The sequence below is a fragment of the Peromyscus eremicus genome, chromosome 11 (assembly GCF_949786415.1).
Source record: "Peromyscus eremicus chromosome 11, PerEre_H2_v1, whole genome shotgun sequence".
In the NCBI taxonomy this organism is placed as follows: Eukaryota; Metazoa; Chordata; class Mammalia; order Rodentia; family Cricetidae; genus Peromyscus; species Peromyscus eremicus.
In genome coordinates this window covers 29459758-29483558 of record NC_081427.1, presented here as the reverse complement: position 1 = coordinate 29483558, position 23801 = coordinate 29459758, and the positions used below count along the sequence as shown (strand labels likewise).

The following is a 23801-nucleotide window of genomic DNA, read 5'->3' as shown; positions in this document are numbered from 1 at the left end:
ACACAGAGTTGTGGCACACAACTCCAATGGACACATCTACAATATAACATCTACACCTAAGGCTCAGGGATTACTGAGGAAGAGAGGCAGAAAGACAGTAAAAGCCAGAAGATCAAGGATGTTACTGTGAGATTATGTCTCCCAGGAATGTCAAAAGCTACACACATGAAATCTTACCAACATGAGTGTCTAACATGACCTAAACAAGGACAACATACATGCTAACCTTGATGGGAGAAAGCCCATGAGGTCTCAACTCTACACAAAGAACTACAGACAACTAAGGAATGCTGAGAACAGGAGAAAGAGTCTTCCCCAAGAAGACCACACTGATTGGTTATCAAATACCAAAGGGTCAGCCCTGAAACCAAACATAAAAGTAATATTATACAGACTGAGCAGGCTATATACAGGAATATATAAGCACGTGCACATACAGATATAGATAAAGATGCATGTAACAACAATTAGTGAAAAAAAGAGGCTGAGAATTTCAAAGAGATTGAGGATGGGTATATGGGAAAGTTTGGAGGGAAGGAAGGGGGAATGATATAATTATATTATAATCTCAAAAATAAAAGAAATTGCTGTGGGATGTTCTGTATGTTATATGTGTTGCTCTGATTGGTTAATAAATAAAACACTGATTAGCTGGTAGCCAGGCAGGAAGTATAGGAGGGACAAGGAGAGAGAATTCTGGGAAGTGGGAGGCTGAGGCAGACAGACACTACCAGGTGCCACCATGAGAAGATGTTAAGATACTGGTAAGCCACGAGCAACATGGCAACTTATAGACTAATAGATATGGGTTAATTTAAGTTATAAGAACTAGATAACAAGAAGCCTGCCACGGCCATACAGTTTGTAAGCAATATAAGTCTCTATGTATTTACTTGGTTGGGTCTGAGCGGCTGGGGGACTGGTGGGTGAGAGAGATTTGTCCTGACCATGGACCAGGCAGGAAAACTCTAGCTACAAGAAATAATTAAAAAAAAATAATAAAGGTGAAAAAGAGGATATTAATCTGGAAGGGAGATGGAGTGGGAAGCACTAGGGAGAATTGGAGGGAGGTAGTGGTGGCTAGATGTGTTCAAAATACACTGTGTAAATGCATGAACCTTTCAAAGACTAAAACAATATATTAAAAAGAAATAAACAGAATAGGTATTTTGAAAGTTTTTTTGTTGGTGGTAGTTTTTACTCTTTGTGGGCCCACCACTCAGCTCCCAAATAATCACACGGAGCTCTCCTTCTGCTCTCTCCTCCTCCCCCCCACTCTCTCCTCCACACGTGTCTCTGTCCCAGGCCTGGCCACACTCTCTTCTGTTCTCCCACTTCCTCCTAATAAAGCTCTGATACTTGGGGGGGGGGGGGGGGGAATCACAGGGAGACTTACTATTACTTATAAATGCCTTAGCTTGGCTTATTTCTGGCCAGCTCTTTCTAACTTATTTTATCCAGTCTATCTTTTACCTCTGGGCTTTTACCTTTTTCTATTTCTGTATATATTTTCTTTCCTTCTTATTCCATGTCTGGCTGTGTGGCTGTGTGGCTGTGCCATGGAGTCTTCTTCCTCTCCTCCTTTTCTCACTCCTTTCTTCTCCCTTCTTCCTCCTATTTATTCTCTCTGCCTGGCAGCCCCGCCTATTTCTCTCTCCTGCCTCACTATTGACCATCCAGTTCTTTATTAGACCATCAGTTGTTTTAGGCAGGCAAAGTAACACAACTTCACAGAACTAAACAAATGCAACACATCTTTGCATCATTAAACAAATATTCCACAGCATAAATGAATATAACACATTTTTAACTAATATTCTATAACAGTTTTTAGACTCTCCTTACACAATAAAATGAATATAGCTAGGTTTGGTGGCTCAGGACTATAATCCCAACCCTTGAAAGGTTGAGGTAGGATGATGGTTCTTAGTTCAAGGATAGCCTGTCCTATACAGTGAGTTCCGGGTCAGAAATCAGTCAAATACTTTTTTTTTCATGATTATGTTTTTATGATCACGGTAATTCTCTCTACTTATCTTCACCTTTTTCTAGAACAATTTCTTATACGTGGTACTTAAAGGAAATACATATGTATTCTTTAAAGCTGAAGAATACAACAAGGCTATTCATTAGCTTCTCCAGAGTGAGTAAATTAAAATATTCAGTACAATACAAACAGTAGACTAAAACAAGATTTATGTAAATCTTTACATAAAGAGAAGCAGCAGCAATCACTGTGCTGAGGCTTTGAGATCCTATCCCTGACTGACCATTGGAAACAGACTCATAATGTGACAGAAACCCAGAGAAACAGCCCCTCAGTTTCAAAATTCTGATCATGTATTAAGACTCAGTGAGGCAGGTCTAATCGTTACATTACAAACAAGACTCCTGGTGGATATGAACTGTTATCCATCTCTGAAGACTCATCTAAACTTTCCTCGGAGTTTTACTGTGGTAAGTTAGCAGTCCATTAAAGGAAAGCAGAGTTCTCACTGGGACTGCTGGTAAAAAGCTTAAGAATTACTCTTGGATGCTTTCCTTTCTCGTTTGTGGACCAGGGCCTCTGCTCTGTGGTGTTGCTTACCTGTACACATTTTGAGTCTCACTCTTTCATTTCTTGGTTCTTGTGTCCACTCTGGTGTAAGTCTGCTGCATAAGTCTGTCAACAGCTCTAACCTTTACTTGACTTCTGATGCCAGTGTCTTCTGTTGTACAATATGAACTCCACAGGCACTGACTCTTTTGTGAGAGGTTCACCAGTTCACCGATGGTGATGAAATTGTTGTGTTTTAGGTACAAAGTGTACCCTTAATTTCTGATCAGCATGCCCTAAGGATTAATAATCAGGCCATTGTTTCTCAAACAACTACTTTAACTTCCCTGTGTCGACATAAAAAAGGGAGGTGATATAACTCAGGTAGTAGAGCATTTCATTGCAAATGTGAAAGAATATTCTCTGGATACAGAAGTGTGCATAGGCATTTCACATTATTATTTTGTCTATTCCTATGATGACTATTGTTATTCTCATTTTACAGATATGAAAAACTAAGTCTTCAAAAGGAGTCAAGCCTGGTGTAGCGGCAAACGCCTTATTCCCAGCAGATGTGGAAGGAAGCCACCTCAGCTACATAGTGAGTTTGAGGTTAGCCAGGGCTACACAAGACCCTGCTTCAATAAAACAACAATTACAAAGCTGTTAAATACTTGCTTACTGTCATAGAACAAGAAAGATTTTATACTAAAGAAACCCAGATCTATTTGCCTTTAACGGGTCTGGCTGCAAGCAATCTGTCTGTCATGGTTTTGTTTGAGTCCCTGAGGACATTTGCACTTGCTAATGACTCTTTTGTTTCTGAAGCCTATACTTAAGGAGGGGTGCATACACACTACACTCATACTCACACGCACACATACACATGCAAAGAGGGGAGAGGGTGAAGCTGAGGAGGAAAGAACCACAGTGGAAAACCAACAGTGTCAGTTTGGAAAGAGAAACCTAGCCTGAGGCCAAAAATCCTGAGTATTCTGCAGTAGAGTCTAAGGAAAAGGGTAACAAGCACGAATACAAACCCCATCAACTAGTGATTAATTCACTTACTAAGCCAAGTTGGACATGGAGCTGAGGACTGTACAATACATTGAGGCATTCCTTCCTTTTTTCCCTTACCTCACACAGACGAATCTTATAGTAACAGGTGCCCTACCGCTCCAGTCAGGTGTGTCTCATGTCTCCAAAGCCTTCCTATGTCTTTAAATCCACTCTGGTCTTCATTTTCACTCTATATACTTGGTTGGTCTCTTACCACCTCTTACTTTGGACTGGACTTACCCAGAAGCTGTTATCCAATATCTGCCTCTGCCTCTTACCTCAATTTCCTCAAAAAAGACAGAGTCTGCTTGTGTTTGTTGTCTTGGCTGGCTGGCCTAGAACTCACAGAGATCAGCCTGCCTCTCCCACTCAGTGGTGGGATTAAAGTCGAGTACCACCATTCCTGACTTCTAAACTAACTTCTTAATGACTACAAAAAATAAACAAAATATGAGTTGCAGAGATGGCTCAGCACTTAAGAGCACTAGCTGTTCTTACAGAGGAACTGGGTCAATTCCCCAAACCCACATGACAGCTCACAACCATCTGTAACTCCAGTCCCAGGGATTCCACCAAAACTGCATACATGTGGCACACAGACATGCATGCATGCAGGCAAAACACCTATACATATAAAGTAAAAATAAAGGAAAACAAATAAACTTAAGGTTGATCATTCTCTCTTATTAAAACTTCCCTGTCAACACTCACCTTGCCCCAGATGTCACCAGAGGGGGTTGAGGATAACAGTGTGTGGTAAAAATAGAGATTAGTCTGAGAAGCATATGTAATCTGTTCATTGTTCTGTGACACACAGAGTTTTTAAAATATTGGAAAATATTTTCCTATTGGGTAAAACAGAAGCCCTTGGTCTTTGCTAATGGGAAAACTCCACAGTAACTACCAACTAGCATCAAATTTGATTGTAACACACTCTTAAGCCAAAACTGCAGTCCACATACCTAGCCTACCCAAAATGACAGCTTAACAGTACACTGTAGCACAGAGCACAGGTTGCTTCTCTCGTGACCAACAGTGATCGGGAGAGTATCAGGCTGCATAACACCTACTTGCCAACCCAGGAAGAGCACTCCCCTCCCCACAGCCTGGAAGCACAGCTTCTACCTAGTGTGGACTGTACTCACACGCTGGGACAATCAGAAGAATTCTAATTTGAACGATCTAAGTCAGGGACTACTGGCCTGGTATAAGAGGTGTACTTTCTAAGAAGGTGAATATAGGAATACAACAGACCACTTTTGGCTTCTATTTTGTGAGGTAAAATTATTCTTTGTTTGTTTGTTTTTTTATTTTGGGGTTTGTTTCTTTTGGTTTTTTTGTTTTTAAAGAGGATTTCTATGTATACCTGGACTTAAATTGTAGACCAGGCTGGACTTGAACTCACAGAAATCCACCTGCCTCTGCCTCTCGGGTGCTGGGATTAAAGGTTGTGTGCCACCACTGCCTGGTGTAAAATTATTCTTAATTTATCAATACATGCAAGCAAAGCAGCCATACTTTTATAATAAAAATTTCTAATTTGTAACAAAATAATATTACATATTTTGTTGTAGCTTTTTTTTTTTTTTTTGGCTAGAATTTCAAACTAGAAGTTCAGTGAACTGTCTAAGATATCCTTCCCTCGTTGAACACAATTTATGTGTGGGAAAGCATTCATGCCCCATCCAAGTATCTTTAGTATCTCCATATGTTTTAACTCAGCATTTGGAAAGCTTTGTTCTGCTACTAAATGGTTTATAGGCAAACCTTCCTAGGTTTAAAAATAAAAATAGCAAAATGTCGTCTGGCTACTAGATCCAGTCAATGACAATTCAATTTAACTTATGGCCACTTAAACTTAGCAAAATATTTTAATTGTATGCCATTTTTATAATCTTGATTCACTATCTCAGTAATAAATATAATACATAAATATAGTACGGGATGAATTAGTGCCTTCAATGTGTATGGACTTGTCACTATATTTTCCTTAAGGGAAAAACATATAAAATTTAGAAGTACTTTCATTAAGTGGTATCACTTAAAAATACAGCTGGTGGGGAAAGGCCTCTGGTAGTGGCTCCTTGTCTTAGTGCTTGAGTCTAGACTGATCTTTTCTCTTCTTCAACCTCTACTCTATGTCTCAGCAATTCCCTCCTTACTATACTCATTCCTACTGTCTTTCCTGGTTCTAGTTCCTTCCACTCAGCTTTGCTCATTCTCTGTGGGCCAACAGATACCAAACGGGAGTTTTCTATGTTACCCAGATCTTCTATCAGGCAAATAAATCCTTGATAATATGCTTCACCTGTTAACAATGTCTCGTAGAGAATCCTCGAGCCTTTCCCGGTTGCCAACCTCACAGTTAAACAGAAGAGTTGGAATCCACTCCTGAGCCCCTAGAGCTTGCAACTGAAAGCACAGGATCAGACTTCCGGGGAGCAATCAGGACCTACTCGATCTTCTTTAGACACTAGAATCCTAGGCTCATGGGGCTGTATGATGACCGAGTATACTGAAAACATTTAGAATAATTCTGTGACATAGTGGATGACAATGCTAACTGCTATAATCATCACTACTACTTCTAGTATTGTTATTGTTGGTACCATTATTATTAATGTTGAGGTGAGTAGTGTTAGGAAAGGGAGAGTTCTCCAGTCAAGCTCTGTATGTTACAGTAAAACAAAGACAACTACTTAAAAAAAAGGATTTATTTATTTTTAATTTTATATGTATGAGTGTTTTGCCTGTATGCATGCATATGTATTGCCAGAAAAGGGAGCTCGATCCTCTAGAACTGCATTTGTGAACCTGTTGTAAGTCACCACATGGATGCTGGGAACCACCCAGGTCCTCTGCAGGCACAGCAAGTGCTCTTAACTGCTGAGGCATCACTCCAGCCCACCCACCCCCAACCAATTTTGGGGACAATCTGTCTTGCTGCAGTTCAATAACATACTACAAGATTATGAATGTGTGTTGAATAAATGAATGGAAACTTAGTGACCTTCAACTAAGTACTAGGCATTGTCCTATGCTCTTTCACAAAGGTTATCTTATTTGATCCTTATTACTACGTACACATGAAGGTCACTGTTTTTACATGATAAACTGAGGCATTTCTTGGCGATGGGGACTTAACCCAGGACCATGTGGCAGTTTATACTCTAGCTACATTCCCAGCTTCATTTTTTTCAATTTCATATATCTGTATTTGTGCAAAGACATGTCTGTATTTGGTCATAATATAAAGTGTAATTTGGGGTAGTTAAAAACATACAGCTTTACACAGCATTGCTTTCTCTTTATCATGTCTTCAGATGGATCACATCTAAGAACTGCTTTCAGAACCAGAGAGTCATTCTATGTTGGAGCCTTTACTAGCTCCATGCACATTAGTGCAGCCTCAGTCCTCTCCATGCATGGTAGACATAGTGACAGCTATCTATACAGAAACCTGGATGAGCAACTTAAAAGTAAGTCTGAATAAGGAATTGGTCCTCCCTAATTAATAAGATAGAAAGGGGGAAAAAAACACAAAAACTCAGATAAAGAACCAAACTGGTAAATATTTCAAGCCTTTTGAAGTATTGAGGTTTAACAGAGTCTTGTTATGCCCTTTAATTTCACTATAACAGACGAAAAGTTTCTGAGAAGTTGCAAGAATTTCGGTCAATTACTAAGTCTTAAGTAATTAGTAGAAAGAAAAGGAAACAGACCAGAGAGGACTCCCATGGCACTTCTCACTGCTTGCACCCCTCCTCCAGTTGCAATGAATCAAAGAGTAGGTTAAACCAATGCACGCAGACCAGAGAACTGCTTCCCAGTTTTGGCTCAGGCTCTGCTTTCTGTATATAAAAGCCCTACTAGTGGCTCTATTAAATGAACATTTAACATTTACTATTTTGTTTATAATGCTTAAAACAGTAATGTTTGGCCTTGTCAGCTTACAAAATAAATCATAGATGTCCTGAAGCTGAGACACACAGCTCGGGAAATATCTCTACTAGAGAGAGGCATCCCTTATATAGGCCTTCTAGAGACTATGCCCATCAGCAGAGTCTGGCCATGTTAGAGGACATTAACACGTCTAGCCCTAGCTAGACATCTGCAAAGTTCTTTATTTGTGCTTCAAAAAAATGCCAAAAGATTTTATTTAGTTAGTTTTTAGTTTTAGTGAGCATTATCTCATATTACCAGTTCAAATAATAATCAAAATAAAATTAATTGTTCAAAATTAGCTAAGATAGCACAAAATCAAAGCAAGCATCCTCCATTTACTGTAATCCAAATTCTCAACTCCCAGAATCTATTTACTGTTAGACTACTAAGTAATAAGACAGGGGACAATAAATGTGATTTACATAATCATTTTCCAAATTAAGGCCTCTATTTAATTTTTTAAGGCATGATTTATGGCTGAGCATGGTGGTGTGTACTAAGTGATTGCAGCACTTAGGAGGAAAAGACAACAAGGGATTAAAGTTCCAGCCAGCCTGGTTATACAGTTAGTTCCTGACTAGCCTGGTTATACAGTTAGTTCCAGCCAGCCTGGTTATATAGTTAGTTCCTGACTAGCCTGGTTATACAGTTAGTTCCAGCCAGCCTGGTTATACCGTTAGTTCCAGACTAGCCTGGTTATACAGTTAGTTCCAGCCAGCCTGGTTACATAGTTAGTTCCAGACTAGCCTGGTTATACAGTTAGTTCCTGACCAGCCTGGTTATACAGTTAGTTCCAGACCAGCCTGGTTATACAGTTAGTTCCAGACTAGCCTGGTTATACAGTTAGTTCCAGACTAGCCTGGTTATACAGTTAGTTCCAGACTAGCCTGGTTATACAGTTAGTTCCAGACTAGCCTGGTTATACAGCTAGTTCCTGACTAGCCTGGTTATACAGTTAGTTCTTGACTAGCCTGGTTATACAGTTAGTTCCAGGCTAGCCTGGTTATACAGTTAGTTCCAGGCTAGCCCAGTATATATAAAAACCCTATCTTAAGCAACAACAACAACAGCATATTTTTAAACGTGCCTTTTGCTGAATACTTGTGTGTCAACCTTAACTTCAAAAATTCACTAAAATCTAAGTATCTAGCACTTCATTTTCATCCAGGAAACTGCCTAGGTATCTGAAATACCTCCTAGTCTCCCTGCTCCAACATCTCTTTATGGCTACTCTCCGTTCAGAATAGCCAGAATCATTCTTTTCAAAATGTAACCTGGATCCTGTTATTCTTCTCTTCAAATCCACCCATGACTTCCTATAACCCTTGGAAGAATATCTCACCCCAACCTTTGCCCACCTCCCTACTCACCCCTCCCTTAGAATGAAGCTAGGTTAGCAGTTTGACCCTAACAGACAGAAATAAAAGTTTGTGAGTGTGGGAAGAATAACGAACAGGCCTTAGCAGTCCTTCCTTTCTCTTCTTGGACACAAGTTGCCCCAAGGGAGTGATTTTCTGTTCCTGCACTGTCTCCCTTCCGCAGCTCTGGCTAAGGTCCTTGTGGACTCCTGTCCCATTGCAGGATTTAGTCTGTAGGGATTTCTGGCTTTTCCTCTACTCTATCTGTAATAATGGTAAATTCTGGCCTTCATTCATCACGGTTGAGTAATGAGTCTGATTTTCCAATCTGTTTGGTTCCTAAGCAAGGAAGATTACTAAAAGCCTTAAAACCCCAGAGCACATATACACAAGGCACACCCACCTTGTGTATGACTATACAGAATGATCTAAAAATTCCTCTCTCTTTGTGGTGTGTTTAGAGCTGACTCATTTGCTTCATAAACGTTTCCATTTTTGATGAATATTTATTCAAATAAATATGAGCTATCTACTTTTACACTAGAAAACAATTAGCCCGAACCAGCTTTCTCTGACGGCCATCGAATAGAGCAAAGCTGGGCTGTACTGCCAGAGGAGACCGTGAGCTAGGCTTTGGACACGCAGTCTTGATGAACCTGAAGACAGGGCTATGAAACCACCGTCTCTAATTACGATTACATATAATGCGGATGAGAATTCAAGGCCAGCCTGGGCTAAAGAGGGAGATATTCAGTTTAGAAACAAGTATAGAGGCATGTACGTACAATTCTAGCACTCAGGAATGTGAAGCAGGGGTGTACTGTGAGTTCAATTCTGTGAGTTCAAAGCTAGCTCAAGGTTAGCTTAGGCTACACAGCAAGATCCTGTCTCAAGAAACCAAGTGGGGGGGGGGGGGGGAGGCTTCATCTTGTCTGAATAAGTCTCTTTGTCTGAATTCAAGTCAGTAAACCATGACAAAACAATCTCATCATTCTTTTGAATCAATTATTTTCGGCACATTTCCATCAGAATTTTTCCTTTTTAGCCATAATGTGATATCCTAGAGTCAGAGTTTCTGGCTATACAACTTACCAGCTGTGCAATTGTGGGCAAGTCATTACATTTTTCTCTTCTGTACTTTAATTTTCTCATCTAAAACGTTACCTAACAACAGCACTTACTTCACAGTATTGTCCTACAAGGACCAACTGAATGCACATATACGTGCATGTGTGCGCGTGCATGTGTGTGTGCATGTGTGCGTGAGAACATGCATGAGAGTAAATGAAACACTTGGAACATTACCTGACACAAAGTAAACGTTTAATAAATATTATCTATTATTAATACCATATGTCCTGGAAGACAACAGGCTGAAAATACTGTTAGTACAAATAAACATCACCATACACTAAAGGCTAAATTGATCTATAACACACTCATTTAATTGTTATCTCACCCTAACCTTTGCCTACCGAGCTACAACACTAAATACAAAGGAGTGTGAGGCCTGAAAACAGTCCAGTAAACTACTGGGTTCACATTTAAAAACAAACAACTTCCATTTTAAAATCTCATCTTTTTATGAGAGTAAAGTGCTTTGCTATAGTTTGGCTCCCGGTGATGGTGAACTTATTTAACTGATGAGGTAAAATTGGCTCAAGCTGTTGGACAGGGAAGGAACGATTCCAATAGTGAAACGCTGCAGTGATCTGGTTGGTGTCTGCCTTACCCTCCCGCCTGTCTTCTTCGGGCTAAACAAGCTCCAGGCTAGCTGGCCTCTATCAGTTTGTTAAGTCTTGCCCTTCCAAGGGGCCTCTGCGCCAGTTATTGCCTGTGATATGCTGGTTCATCCTGACTTCTAGAAATATCATTTCAAATAACCCCAATAAAATGTAATGACAGAGGATAGATTAAGAATGGTTCTAGAGTCATGCCGCCTGCTAGAGCTGTGCCTGTACACTCTCCTGTCCCCATGACTCCATCTGGTTTGCTTCAAAAAGGGGTGAGACTACAAACACTCAAGCCTGACCCAGGTAACATCTTTCCTCCAGCCAGGCTCACCTCCCAAAGGTTCCACAAAATAGCACCAGCAGCCAAGGACAAAATATTCAAATACAGGAGCCTATGGGGAACATTTCTAATTCAAACCACCACAATGCTCATGAACCAGATGGTCTAGGAATGGCTTCAGTTATGCTACTGGGTAGGCACCCCATTCATTTTGTGTCTAAATTTCCTCATAATAATAGCATTTGTATCTTAGGGCAGCTATGAGGACTATGGGAAATGTTACATATAAAGCAATTAAGATATCACCTCGGCAGTGATAGTACTCCATAAGAGCAGTAATAATAGCATCAACCACCACAGAAGGGAAGGAATGATAGCTCATGGAAAGACCTGCAGCTTATTTCACTTCTTCTAGACTATGGGATCTCTCTAAAACCTTACACACATCTTTACCACTTTTATTTAATATTTGAAAAATTAGAACTGAAGTAATTTTGGACAGTTTATGCAGTTGTTTTTGTTTTTGTTTTGTGGTGTGAGAGGTTGGACCCAGTATTCCACTTACCTACCCTGAGCCACCTACTGAGATACCCCAGCCCTACTTACCTGTGCTCTGAATTAGAGACATGCTTTTTATGAAAAGCACTCATGGAAATAACTTATTTATGGCATGATCCCTACCGAGTTAGGTTATGAATTCTGTAACTGATAATGTATCAAAGCACCCAGACAGGGCATGCACAGAGCATCATCTTAGTAACTACTGGCCTACCCCGGTTTCCCCTTTTAGTTGTTAAAGTCCTTAAGAGTTTTTGAAGAATGGTAGAGTTTGATCTCAGGATACTATTTAGCTTAGGAACTCAGTACTGATTAGTAGCAAATCATACCTGTTTTGCTTATATGTCTTGAGTGGCATTTATAAATTTGCACTCTACTTTTCCTGTGTCTCTTCATATTTTTCTAGATCCTCACTACCAAGCCTAAGAAGAGACAAACATCTACATTTGGATATCTAACACTGTTCTTAGTACTTTTCAGAGGTAGGATGTTTTTATTTGTTTGTTTGTTTGTTTGTTTGTTTGTTATTTTTGCCCCCCCTCAAAGTAAGATACCAGAAACCTTTTCCAAATTATTTGGTATTCAAAAGTTGTTGAAAATACTACTTTCCTCCATAAGTTACTACTGTCCTTCCACTTAGAGTCAACATTGTAATGCTCTCACTTGGCTCTCTATAATGGGGTAAAAGCGGTGGAAATTAAGATACCTGGCAGAGGACATGGGACAGGAAACAGGGCTGTAAGAGAGCCTTAGCCTCTGGAAGTCCTGTTTAATGACCTTTGTGATACTACCACTATCAGAAAGATGGAGTTGCATTCATAGACTACGGAGTAATTAGATACCAAAAGGTCCTCCATACATTATGTCTGAGGTCGACACAAAGTGGTATGTCACAGAAATTTTAAAAACAAACCTGAAAGCAATTATTTTTGGTTGAAATAATCTCAAAGATAAATTTTTAATGAATTCCTTACACATCTTCACATTTGTAGATAGTAGAAGATGATTAATAACTATGTAAAAATATTTTCCAAGTCAAAGTTATATGACTGTTGAAAAATGCATAATGCATGACAGATTTATCACAAAGCAAGCCTAGAAATGAGCATACTATATAATATGGCAAAATATCACAAATTTCTAAAATCTTTTATTTTTAACTTGTTAACATTACATTTGAAGGAAATTTGGGTTACTGCACTGGGTATAATAAGAAAGGTGAAGAAAAAAGAACTCTCATATTTTTTTCTTCTTCATAATCAATCATAGAACATACACTTATAAACTATATAAACCCTTACAAAATGAAGCGGCGCTCTTATTTTCAGGAGCTATGATAGCTTCAGAAGATGTCCAAACACAAGTAAAATGGAGCAGAGGAATTGTTCAACTGGTAATATGCGTGCCACACAAACATGAGAGCTGAACTCCATGCTCTGCACATACAAAGCTGGAGTGGTCGCATGAGCCTGTACTCACATGCTGGAGAGGCAGAAAGCCAAGAGGATGCAGGGACTCTCTGCTCAGAAAGCCTAGCCAAAGGGAGAGCCCCAGGTCCCAGAGACAGACCTATCTTAAAACAAAGTTGGTAGCCCCAGAGGAACAACACCCAAGGTTGGCTTCTGACCTCCACACACCCATAAACTCCCCTACCCGATACACATACCACAGGAAAGGTACAGAAAGAAGTTAGCAAATATGAGAATTTGGTTGAATTTGGTACTTGAGGTGAGAAAAAGGATCACAAAAGATGAGTTATGAAACTGAAGATCATGTTACACAAAATAGCTAGATTCACAGAGACACATACTGCCTGTTTTCTCTCCTGCAGAATCTAGATTTATTGTTTTCAAAAATGAAAGAAGAACTAGGCCCTCTGAATGTGGGTGACAGTTATGTGGCCAGATCTGTCTGGGGAGCTTCTGGCCGTGGGACCAGGACTTATCCCTGGTCCATGAACTGGCTTTTTGGAGCACATTTCCTAGGGTGGGATACCTTGCTCAGCCTTGACACATTGGGGAGGGGCTTGGTCCTGCCTCAACTTAGTACATCAGACTTTGTTGACTCCCCAGGGGATGCCTTACCCTCTCTGAGGAGTGGATGGAGGGTTGAATGGAGGGTGGGATGGAGGGAGGTGGAGTGGGCGGGGGGAGTGAAAGGGAGGGAAGAGAACTGGGATTGGTATGAGAAATGAAAAAAACTTTCAAAAAATTTAAAAATGAAAGAAGAAGGGGTCTATTTGGAAAGAGAGAAGGCAAGAGATGAAGACGGGAGTGAACATGAGCAGTGTACATGGCAAACAAGTGTGAAAACTGCATGATGAAGCTCAACATCTCTGCAAGGAATGTACTCAAGTGTTGGTACCTTTTAAAGGGTACATTATGAAAATTTAACAGAAAATAATACTGAAAACAAAATTTTAAATCTTGAGAACTATTTAATATAAGGCAACAGATAGTACCCATGAGCCTTCAAGCAACTCGAAAGCTCCCAGAGCCCTGGTGGTGCCACATTATCTCAAAAATATCTGGTTTATTTTAGTTTATTCTTCTCTGTAGTAAACTTATGATCAATTACTTTGCTGGGGACTCTAAAAGAGATTATTCAACACTGTTTTGAGACTTGAGAGAGAGCCTTTCAGTATGATTTTTGCATAGTGGCTTTGGTAATGTTAGAACTCTTACTCTGTAATCTCAATCCTCCATCTTATTCAAAACAAATTTCTCCCTAGAGGCCATAGGATTGTCCACTCTGGCCTCCACCTTCGCCAATTCTGGGTTTTAGGCAAGACAGCACCTGCTCAGAGATCACCTCACAGATAATCCTCACTTACTTTTCTTTCATCTTATTCTCAGTGAGGTAATAGGGTTGCAAGAATATCAATTAAAATGTTGTTCAAGTAGACTGACAGGCAGACAGCTAAAGAGGACAGCACAGAACACATACAGGTGACCCACGCACAGCAGGACAGTGGACAAGGAGAATGCAGAGGAGAGGGAGCAGACACAGAAAGAAAACAAACTCTTTGAGAAGTATAAACTTCATGCATGTCCTATTATGTAATTCTTTTCAACATTAGCATATATTAGTTGTAAGTACTAACAGATTTTATCATGAGACTTTCATGCAGGCATATAATGTGTTTCTTATCACATTCACCCCATTACCCATTTGTCTCCCACTCCTGCTGAACTGGGATAGTTAGCATAACTGGTTAGCGTAGGTCTAGAGCAGAGGTTCTCAACCTGTAAGTCACGCACGACCCCTCTGGGGGCTGAACAACCCTTTTGCAAGGGTCATATATCAGATACCCTGCATATCAGAAATTTACATTACGATTCAAAACAGGAGCAAAATTACAGTTATGAAGTAGTAAGGAAAGAATTTTAGGTTGGGGTCACCACAACATGAGGAACTGTGTTAAAGAACCGAAGCATCAGGAAGGTTGAGGACCACTGCTCTAGAGTCGAGGGAGTTCCTCAGGACACAGGGGTCTGTCACTAACAGAGACTGCATTTGTGAGGAAGTGCTTTGCTCAATGTGTGTGAAGTGGATGAAATGAGAGCTCCAGGACTGAATGTGGCAACTACAACAGTTTCACCTACTCGTCACAAACACGCCATCGCACTACCTTTGGCCCTGTGTAAAAGCTGGTGCTATTAGGTTTTCTCCCTCGGCTCTCATGTTTCTGTGATCTATATAGTACAGAGAGTTGACATAACAGTTCAGAATTATTTAAAATCTGTTTTAAACCAAGGAGTATTTCCTGACAGTGAGCTTTTTCTTTTCAATGTTCCCAGTTTACACTAATATACTAATATATAAATGAGTAAAATATAACAAATAGGATACAGTAACGTTACTAAATTCCAGCAAAACAGAATTAAAGCCTGGGATCAGCAGGATGTCTTGGGTCATAATCCCTAGTAGCTGGCTTAGAAAACTGACACTCACACCTCGTTTTGTTTTCCACAAAACTGGAAACAATAGACGGACATTAGTTCAAGATATACAAGATCGATCTTCAAAAATTACACTCAACTTCATTTTTTATATTTTTATATTTTATATTTTATATTACCATATATTTTATATTATATTTAAAAATATAATATTTACAAATACAGGTCCTAAGAGAAAGGCACATGTATATACAGCATTCTGAAAACACTACTCTTAAAGCAATTTCTATGTTTAAGTTAGCAGTACCAAGAGACGATGAAAGCCAGTTACTAAAAGATTTACTGCTTGGTTAAAATTCAGTTTACAATTCAAAGGCATTTTAAAATCTCTGTGCTGTTATGAAGCTTTATGGAGTTTACAGTGGAGATGAAAACAGAAATAAAAAGATCTGACAAACAGAAAATGCCAAAGATATTTCCAGCATTATCAGTATGAATTTCCCCCCACCACTACGTTTTACCTTATTTCAACACAACTGACTTAACTAACTCCCTGAAAAGACAAGCATGCTCCCTAGGGTCCTGTTCAAATGTAAATGTTTTAAAACACAAATGTCTGAGGAACAAAGCTGAATAGATTGTTTTTATTTTATGTACATGGGTGTTTGGCCTGTATGTGCTTCTGTACCATGTGTCTGGTGCTGTCCAAAACCAGAACAGGGCACTGGATTCCTTAAAATTGTTGTTACAGGCAGTTGTGAGCCACGTATGGGTACTGAGATTTGAACCTGGGTCCTCTGGAAGAGCAGCCAGTGTTCTTCACTGCTGAGCCCTCTCTCCAGTCTCCTATAATATACATTTTTTTTTAATTCAAATATATGTTCCAGCTGGGCGGTGGTAGCACACGCCTTTAATCCCAGCACTCGGGAGGCAGAGCCAGGTGGATCTCTGTGAGTTCGAGGCCAGCCTGGGCTACAGAGTGAGTTCTAGGAAAGGCACAAAGCTACACAGAGAAACCCTGTCTCAAAAAACCAAAAAAAAAAAAAAAAAGTAAGTTCTAGGAGGGCATGAATTTTTTATCAATACTCTTAAAACTCAGAATACTGTCTGGCATATAGTATATATTCAATAAATATTAATTAATAATTTGACAAGAACTTTTTGTTCAAATAAAGAATCCAAACTGGTAACATTTGAAGGGGCTAGTCAGATGCACAGTGGGTAAAGGTCACTTGCCCACAAGCCTAAAAAGACTTGATTTTGATGCTGGGACCCATGATAAAAGAAAACAGACTCCAGCAAGTTGTCCTCTGGCATCTATATATGCACTATGGCACAGGCATAATCCCCCAACACACCACACAAACAAATAAGTAAATAAAATGTAAAAAGATCTTAAAACATTTGCATGCAGTTTTAACATTGGTAGCCTCAACTCATTTACCTATCAAATATTTTCCTTTTACCACCTACACTAATACAAAGGCCTTTTAAAGCTCACTGGTAATCTACAGAATGAGTCAAGGGCTTTCACTTTCACTATTTCTATAGATTGTATGATTCATTTCAGTTAAAAAATTTATTCTAATACCTAAAACTATAGAAAGAAAACTTTAATCCATTAAAATAGTCTGACATAGGAAAGAATATTAAAATAAAACATTTAAATTATTATAGAAATCATCACAAAACAACTGAAATAATTTTAGATTTTTCATGACTTTCTTACATCCTTTAAAAAAGTGTTTTCTAGTTCTCTGGTCAGTATTGTTCTGTATTATTGCCAAACCTTTCTTTTCAAAGTCAAATTGAGATTTTATAGAATAAGCTGTAATATGCTTCTTAAATTTTATATCAAAGGATAGAATTTATTTTAATATTATACTCTAAAAAATTCAGAGCTGGAATGTTGGCTGAAATACTGTTATTATAAAAGCCCCAGCATTGATAAACTAATATTGCAGCTTAAATTATTCTAAATTTGGGAAATTGAAATTCATAGTATTTTAACATGATGTTTGTCATTATGCTTTGGCTGTCCTTTGCAAAAAGAAGATCTAAAAGTCATTGACTTCAACTGGGCTTGGTGATATAGTCTTTTCATTTAGTACTCCAGAGACAGAGGCAGGCTCATCTCTGTGAACTCAAAGCAAGCCAAGTCTAGTGAGTTCAAGGACAGCAGGACATCCAGGGCTACATAGAGAAAATCCTTCTCAAAAAACAAGAAAAAACAAACAGGCTTTGACTCACTGTCAGGTTCCGGTCCCAGATCTGTATGCTTCCATTCTGACAGGCAGCTGCAACAAGGTTCCCATCTCTACTGTATGTACATGTCGTGGGAATGACCTTTTTACCCTGCATTGTCCGAGGTTTAAAAACACTTTTCTGCTTCTTTGGATTTTCAACTTCCCAGAGCCTTACAGTCCTACGAGGAAAACAGGGAATATCATTTATTAACAATAGATTGAAGGAACAGGTCCATAAAAACTACCTTGTCTTTTAAGGATGTTTTTATACACTATAAAAATGTCACATTCATGAATATTCATAGAAATAAAGTGAACTGGTTGAATGGTATCATCAAATTAAAAGGCAAATGGCAAATTCTACTCCAAATCTCTCAGTTACTTATAGTCCATGCCCTATAATGCAATGGACTCCAAACTCTTATGACTGCATAGCTTGACCAGGAGAGCTGTTAAGCATATGCCTCCTATTTAATGCACATTAATTTATCAATTATCTACAAGTATCAGTGAACTGTTCTATATAGTATATAGCAGAAATTGCATTAAACTGAAAAAGAAAAAAAAAAATCATGTCCCATTCTAGAGTCCAGACAGAGAGCCCATGCCTCTGGGAGCTAAGCAGAAGCACAACTCTCGGCCTCTGCGCTTTCACAAGCAGCTAGTCACAGAAGCCCAGGCCTGGGGCACAGACAGAATAAATTCCTACTCACTACAGGGTCAGGAGCACCGCCCTGGAGGAGGTTTAAATAAAAAAATCATTAGATACAGAAAAACAAAGATCAGGTCAAAACTTCCTGGTAGAAACTATGCAACCAAGACACAGGGGGAGAGGAATCTAATGTTTTATAGCCAATGAAAATATATTTAAGAAGCAAGCTGAAATCAAGGCCTTTTCAAATAGACAAATCTGAGATAATGTACTGCTACCTAATACGTGACACAAGATATGTTAAAGGAAGTTCCTAAAAGTAAAATCTAAAAACAAATAGAAGCCCAAATCTACACAAAGAAACTGAAGGCAAACATAAAAGACACTTTAAAAATGTTTAACTCTCTAAAAATTACATGGCTATGAAGCAAAATTAAAGTAACATATTGTGAGGTTTATAATACATGTTCAAATAAAACATAGGACAGTAATAGCACAAAGGTTGAGAAGGAAGAATAGAAAAAGACTCTGAAAAGTTAAAGATGTAGTTCATAAATCTCACCACAATCACTAACGCTTATACAAAACAAATGTGATACTGGAGATAAAATGTATGTAACAGTAACTTCTATCAGAACTATAAAAAGCCAGTAAGAATAATGTGATCAACATAAAACTAATGAGCACAGATGATATGGAGTGTCCTAAATTAGTGTCCTAAATGAAAGATGCCATCTCTAGAGTTTGACAACATTAAAATGTTAATCAGTTTAGGAACAAATTTACAAAACAAACTTTGACAGAATGGTAAGCAGGGGCCACCTGCTTAGCTGGACTGCTTATCTATGTGTGTCTTTTGGTTTTATTTAAACCCTATTCTCATGTCAGGATTCCAGAGATGGACTCGGGGGAGAAGCTGTATCATCCTTCTTCCCAAAGGAGCTATACTGAATCAATCTAATTTAAAGGAAATAACCAGATTAAGTAAATAAATTTGACAATTTAGATAAAGTCTAAATTGTAACAATCAGTGCTCACTCAAAATATCAAGAATCTACTATTATTCATTTATATTAATTCAAATATATTACAATATATATTCACATAACATAGCATATATGTAACAAGACGAATCTGTAATTTAAAACCTCCCCACTAGCTGAGTATGATGGCTTGTTCCTTTAAATCCAGCACTCAGAAGGCTGAAGTAGGGAGCCTGCCACGAGGTCCAAACCAGCCTGAGCTATATAGTGAGATCTAGGTCAGTGTGAGCAAAAGTGAGATCCTACCCTGCCAAAAGAAAAAAAAAATCCCAATGAGAATACTCAAGACATTACTGCTGAATTCTCTGTAATACTTAAAGATGAAGTAGAAGTTACCATCTTTAATCTAAAAGCCCAGAACCTATAATACTCCAAAATCTTAAATGTTTTTGAAGTATAATACCTCTAAGAACTGCTTAAAATGATCAAAACTCGGGATTTAGAGTTGCCGACCAAATTTTGTATTTTATTTCAAAATGGTACTAGCCAAAAGTGATGGTACACACCTGTTGTCCCAGCACTCAGAAGGCTGAAGACAGCAGGATTGCAAGTTAGAAGCCAGCCTGAGCTATGTAGCAAGACCCTGTCTCAAAAAAAAAAAAAAACACAAAAACAAAAAAGCAAACAGAGAAGAAGGCCATACTGCCTAATGTAAGGCCAAACAAGAGTTGAGAAGCATTCAGAGGCAAACCAGAGGGCACAATGGTACTGCAGGGTTCAAAGTCATCCACTGGGAGGTAAACCTCTCCAAGCCTGCCACAGAACCTTCTGGCTGTGCTCTTCAAAGTCTGTATTTCCCAGGCTCATACACAGCTAATTTCAACCAATGGGGTGTAAATGAGAGAGGATCTCAAGGAAGCCTCTCAGAAGGTTACAGTTCCTTCTTCATATTCTTTACTCTTTTGGATGGCAGTTATCTCAATATGAAGCTGAGTACCATGCATTGTGGATTTAATTTGCAGTTCCAAACTGCCTAGTGATGTTGAGGATTGTTCCATGCACCATTTTTCTTCTTTGGTGAAGGAATTGTTCAAATGTTTGCCTGCTTTCAATAGTAAGTCGTTTATTTTCTTTTTACTAGATGCTGACAGCTCTTTATTCTAGACACAAGGTTTTTTTTTTCTTTGGTTGGTTGGTTGGGGTGTGTGTGCAGGAAGTGGAGTGGGGACACAAACCCAGAGTCTTGCACATGTTAGGCAAGCATACTAAGTTAATCTCCAGCTGTGGATCTAAGCTCTTGATGAGAAATGCATTTGTAAAGTAGCAAGTGTTAACCAAGACTATTACCATGACTTGTCATTTTTAAAGTGTTTCAAATAACAGATTTTAAAATATAATATTGAGGGCTGGAGAGATGGCTCAGCGGTTAAGAGCACTGGCTGTTCTTCCAGAGGTCCTGAGTTCAATTCCCAGCAACCACATGGTGGCTCACAACCACCTCTAGTAGAATCTGATACCCTCTTCTGGCATAAAGTTGTATATGGAGATAGAGCACTCATCTACATAAAATAAACATATACATACATATATATATTGATGGACTGGAGAACAGCTCAGCAGTTAAGGACACTTGTGTAGTGTTAAGGTCCTCCTATAGAGAACCAGTGTTTAGCTCTCAGTACCTACATGGCTACTAACAACCTCTGTATCTCCAGTTCCAGGAAATCTGATGACAAGCACGTGGTATGCAGACACTCATGCAGGCAAAACACACATACATATAAAATGAGCAAATCTTTAAAAATTCTTTGAGATTGGGTCTCAAACATCCCAAAATCTAGAACTTTTGATCCTCCTGCCTCCACCTCTTATGTGCTAGTATTATAAATGTGTGCCACCATGCCTGCTCTACATGGTACTGGGAATTGAATCCAGAGCTTTGAAATGCCAGGCCAGCAATCTATCAACTAAGCTAAAACCCCCTTCTTAAATTTTTTTATACACTTTATCAGTATTTGGAAGGCACATACCTAAAAGGTTCTTAACTAACCAAAAAGGATAGATTTCCTTTATTTCTTCTGTAAGTTTTATAGGTTTAAATTTTATGACTAGATCATTAACCTGAACTGGTTTTAATATATAGTCCTAGGTATAGATCAAGGCTAACCTTTTTGCACATGGCTGTCCACTGGGACAGCATTATTTGTATCTGAGCATTATAAAGCCTTCCCTTGCTGAAGGTATCCTGTTTTGCTTACTTGTTCTCTATCTCTATTAACTGTTTCCCATAATTAACAATCACAAAAAGTTGGGAAACACTACATGTGTTTTTATTTTTCTGGCCCCAGCTCTGCAGTGGTGAGGATAAATTACAATAGTCAACTTCTCTTTTTTATAACCCAACATCCCCAATGACAGACGGCACTTAAGACTTATGATGTGAAAGACCCCACACAAGTATAAAGAATCATCATGTGGCTTGTATAAAGTTCATCATCTCTAAAACCAGGATAATGAGGGGCTGTGAGGACCAAATGAGATTAGGGAAGTAAACATATCTAGGACAATATTTGGAACACAACAGGCACTCAATAAATACTTGTTCTTTTCTGTGTTTCTCCTTAGATCATAAATAAAAAACAAAGCTAATAAATCCAACAACTAAGTATTTCCATTTATTTTAGTTTATTATCAAAATAATGAGAAAGTGGAAAGTAATTTACCTAGCATATAGATGTGTGAAATACAAGCTCATACAACATCTGATAGTGACTAATCACACTATGGTTTTATGGCTCTGAGTCTCTCAATTTATGTCTAAAAAATAGATGCTAAAGTGCTAGGCCATTAGGTATCTGTCAGAACATTTTATGCTGGAGAACACATATTTTGAAACTTGGAGTGAGATCTAGACTTGTAAAATTAAAACTGTGTTTCAGAAGGAAGATTTAAAAATAGAAGAAGGGCCTGCCCGGGCCTTTCTGGACATAAAATGAAAACATCCAGAAGACAAGAAAAAGACACAGGTGGGGTCATTACATGGCCCCAGGCACAAATGCTTTCTGTCTTAGAATTTTGGATTGTTTCCAGATACAAGTTCTAAACTTTCTGGCATCTGCTGCATAAATGCATCACGGCACTTGGCAGAAGTCAAGGGAAGCATTCATTTTGCATGGAAATCACTTAGATCTCGGTTTAATTTTTCTCAAAAGACTACACAAGCAACTCAACTGATAGAAGAGTCTGAAAGTTTCAGACTCTCTTGGTAGAAAAAAGTAAGAAAGGCCTCCTTTAAAAAAAAATTAAGGTATTCAAGTTCCACAGAAATGAGGACAATGTTCTAGCTTTTATGTAAACCCACAATAACCTTTATAAATACACACTTGACAAGAAATTCTTATACATATACTTAGTAACTGTAGTGAGAGGACAGTGGTCCCCTTTACTTTCCTGGTTTCTGCAGTCACTCCAGGAAATGTACTTAAATCTGAGGATTTGGAGGTAGAAGCCTCTGATGAGAGAAAACATGCTGCTTGTCTTTCTGGGCCTGGGGTCTGAGTTTCATTCAATATGACCTTTTCTAGCCCCGCCCCCATTTATCTGCAAAGTTCATAATTTAATTTTTCTTTACAGCTGAGTATCATTCCGGAGTGTGTATGTGCCACACTTTCTTTATCCATTCATTCATCGTCATTGGTTGAAGGACGTTTGGGTTGTTTCCACTTCTAGCTACTGTGAATAGAGCAGCAATGAAGGTGGCTGGTAAGTATCTGTGGAGGATAGCGAGTCCTTTCCTCTGGGCATATGAAAGGAGTGGTATAGCTGAGTTGTTGTGGGATGTTTGTTTACATTGCATGAAGATGTGTCTATGTTTTGCCTCACCTGCCTAAGGTACCTGATTGGTTTAATAAAGAGCTGAATGGCCAATAGCTAGGTTGGACTTCCAGGGACAGAGCAGAACTGGAGATGAATCTATGCGCGCCAGAAACGCCAGCGAGACACAGAACATGTCGTACTTACAGAATAGGAGAGAGGTAAAAGCCACATGGCAGAATGTAGATTAATAGAAACAAGTTGATTTGAGTTTACAAGAGCTAATTGGGACAAGCCTAAGCTAAAGGTCACGCTTTCATAATTACTAATAAGTCTCTGTGTCATTATGTGCAGGCTGGCAGCCCCACAAAGCAAAGTCTGACTACGAGAACTCTCCAACACTGTTTTCTACAGTGGATGAATCAGACTGCAATCCTACCAATAGTAAAATAGTTTAAGTCAAATTTCCCCAGCTGAGCTAACAACATTTCCTCTAAGGGCCAATGACCATCTCTCAAAAATACCTGTCCCATGTATGAGAAGTCCTCTTTGGAGCTGTTGGTCAGAGTTTTCCAAAAGACTCCAAAAATACTATAGGCTATTGTTACTTCCTTGGTCATCCCCAAGAGGTGGAAAGGTAAGTACTTATTGCTGAAGACACCATGTATTTCAGAAACAGGGCCCCAAAACACCAGAAATTGAATTGACCCGAAAGCACCATGCAAGTTTCCAAAGG

The 23801-nt window shown here is 38.9% G+C and overlaps 1 protein-coding gene across 2 annotated transcripts in view; it reads right to left on the bottom strand.

The window, feature by feature from the left end:
* The window catches only part of Wdr70 (WD repeat domain 70), a 230936-nt gene that overhangs the window by 69420 nt on the left and 137715 nt on the right, over positions 1-23801 (bottom strand). For both annotated transcript variants that reach the window (XM_059276768.1, XM_059276769.1), the window contains one exon: positions 17622-17796. In XM_059276768.1, the coding sequence (XP_059132751.1) occupies positions 17622-17796 (175 nt within the window). The remainder of the gene's footprint in view (positions 1-17621; positions 17797-23801) is intronic.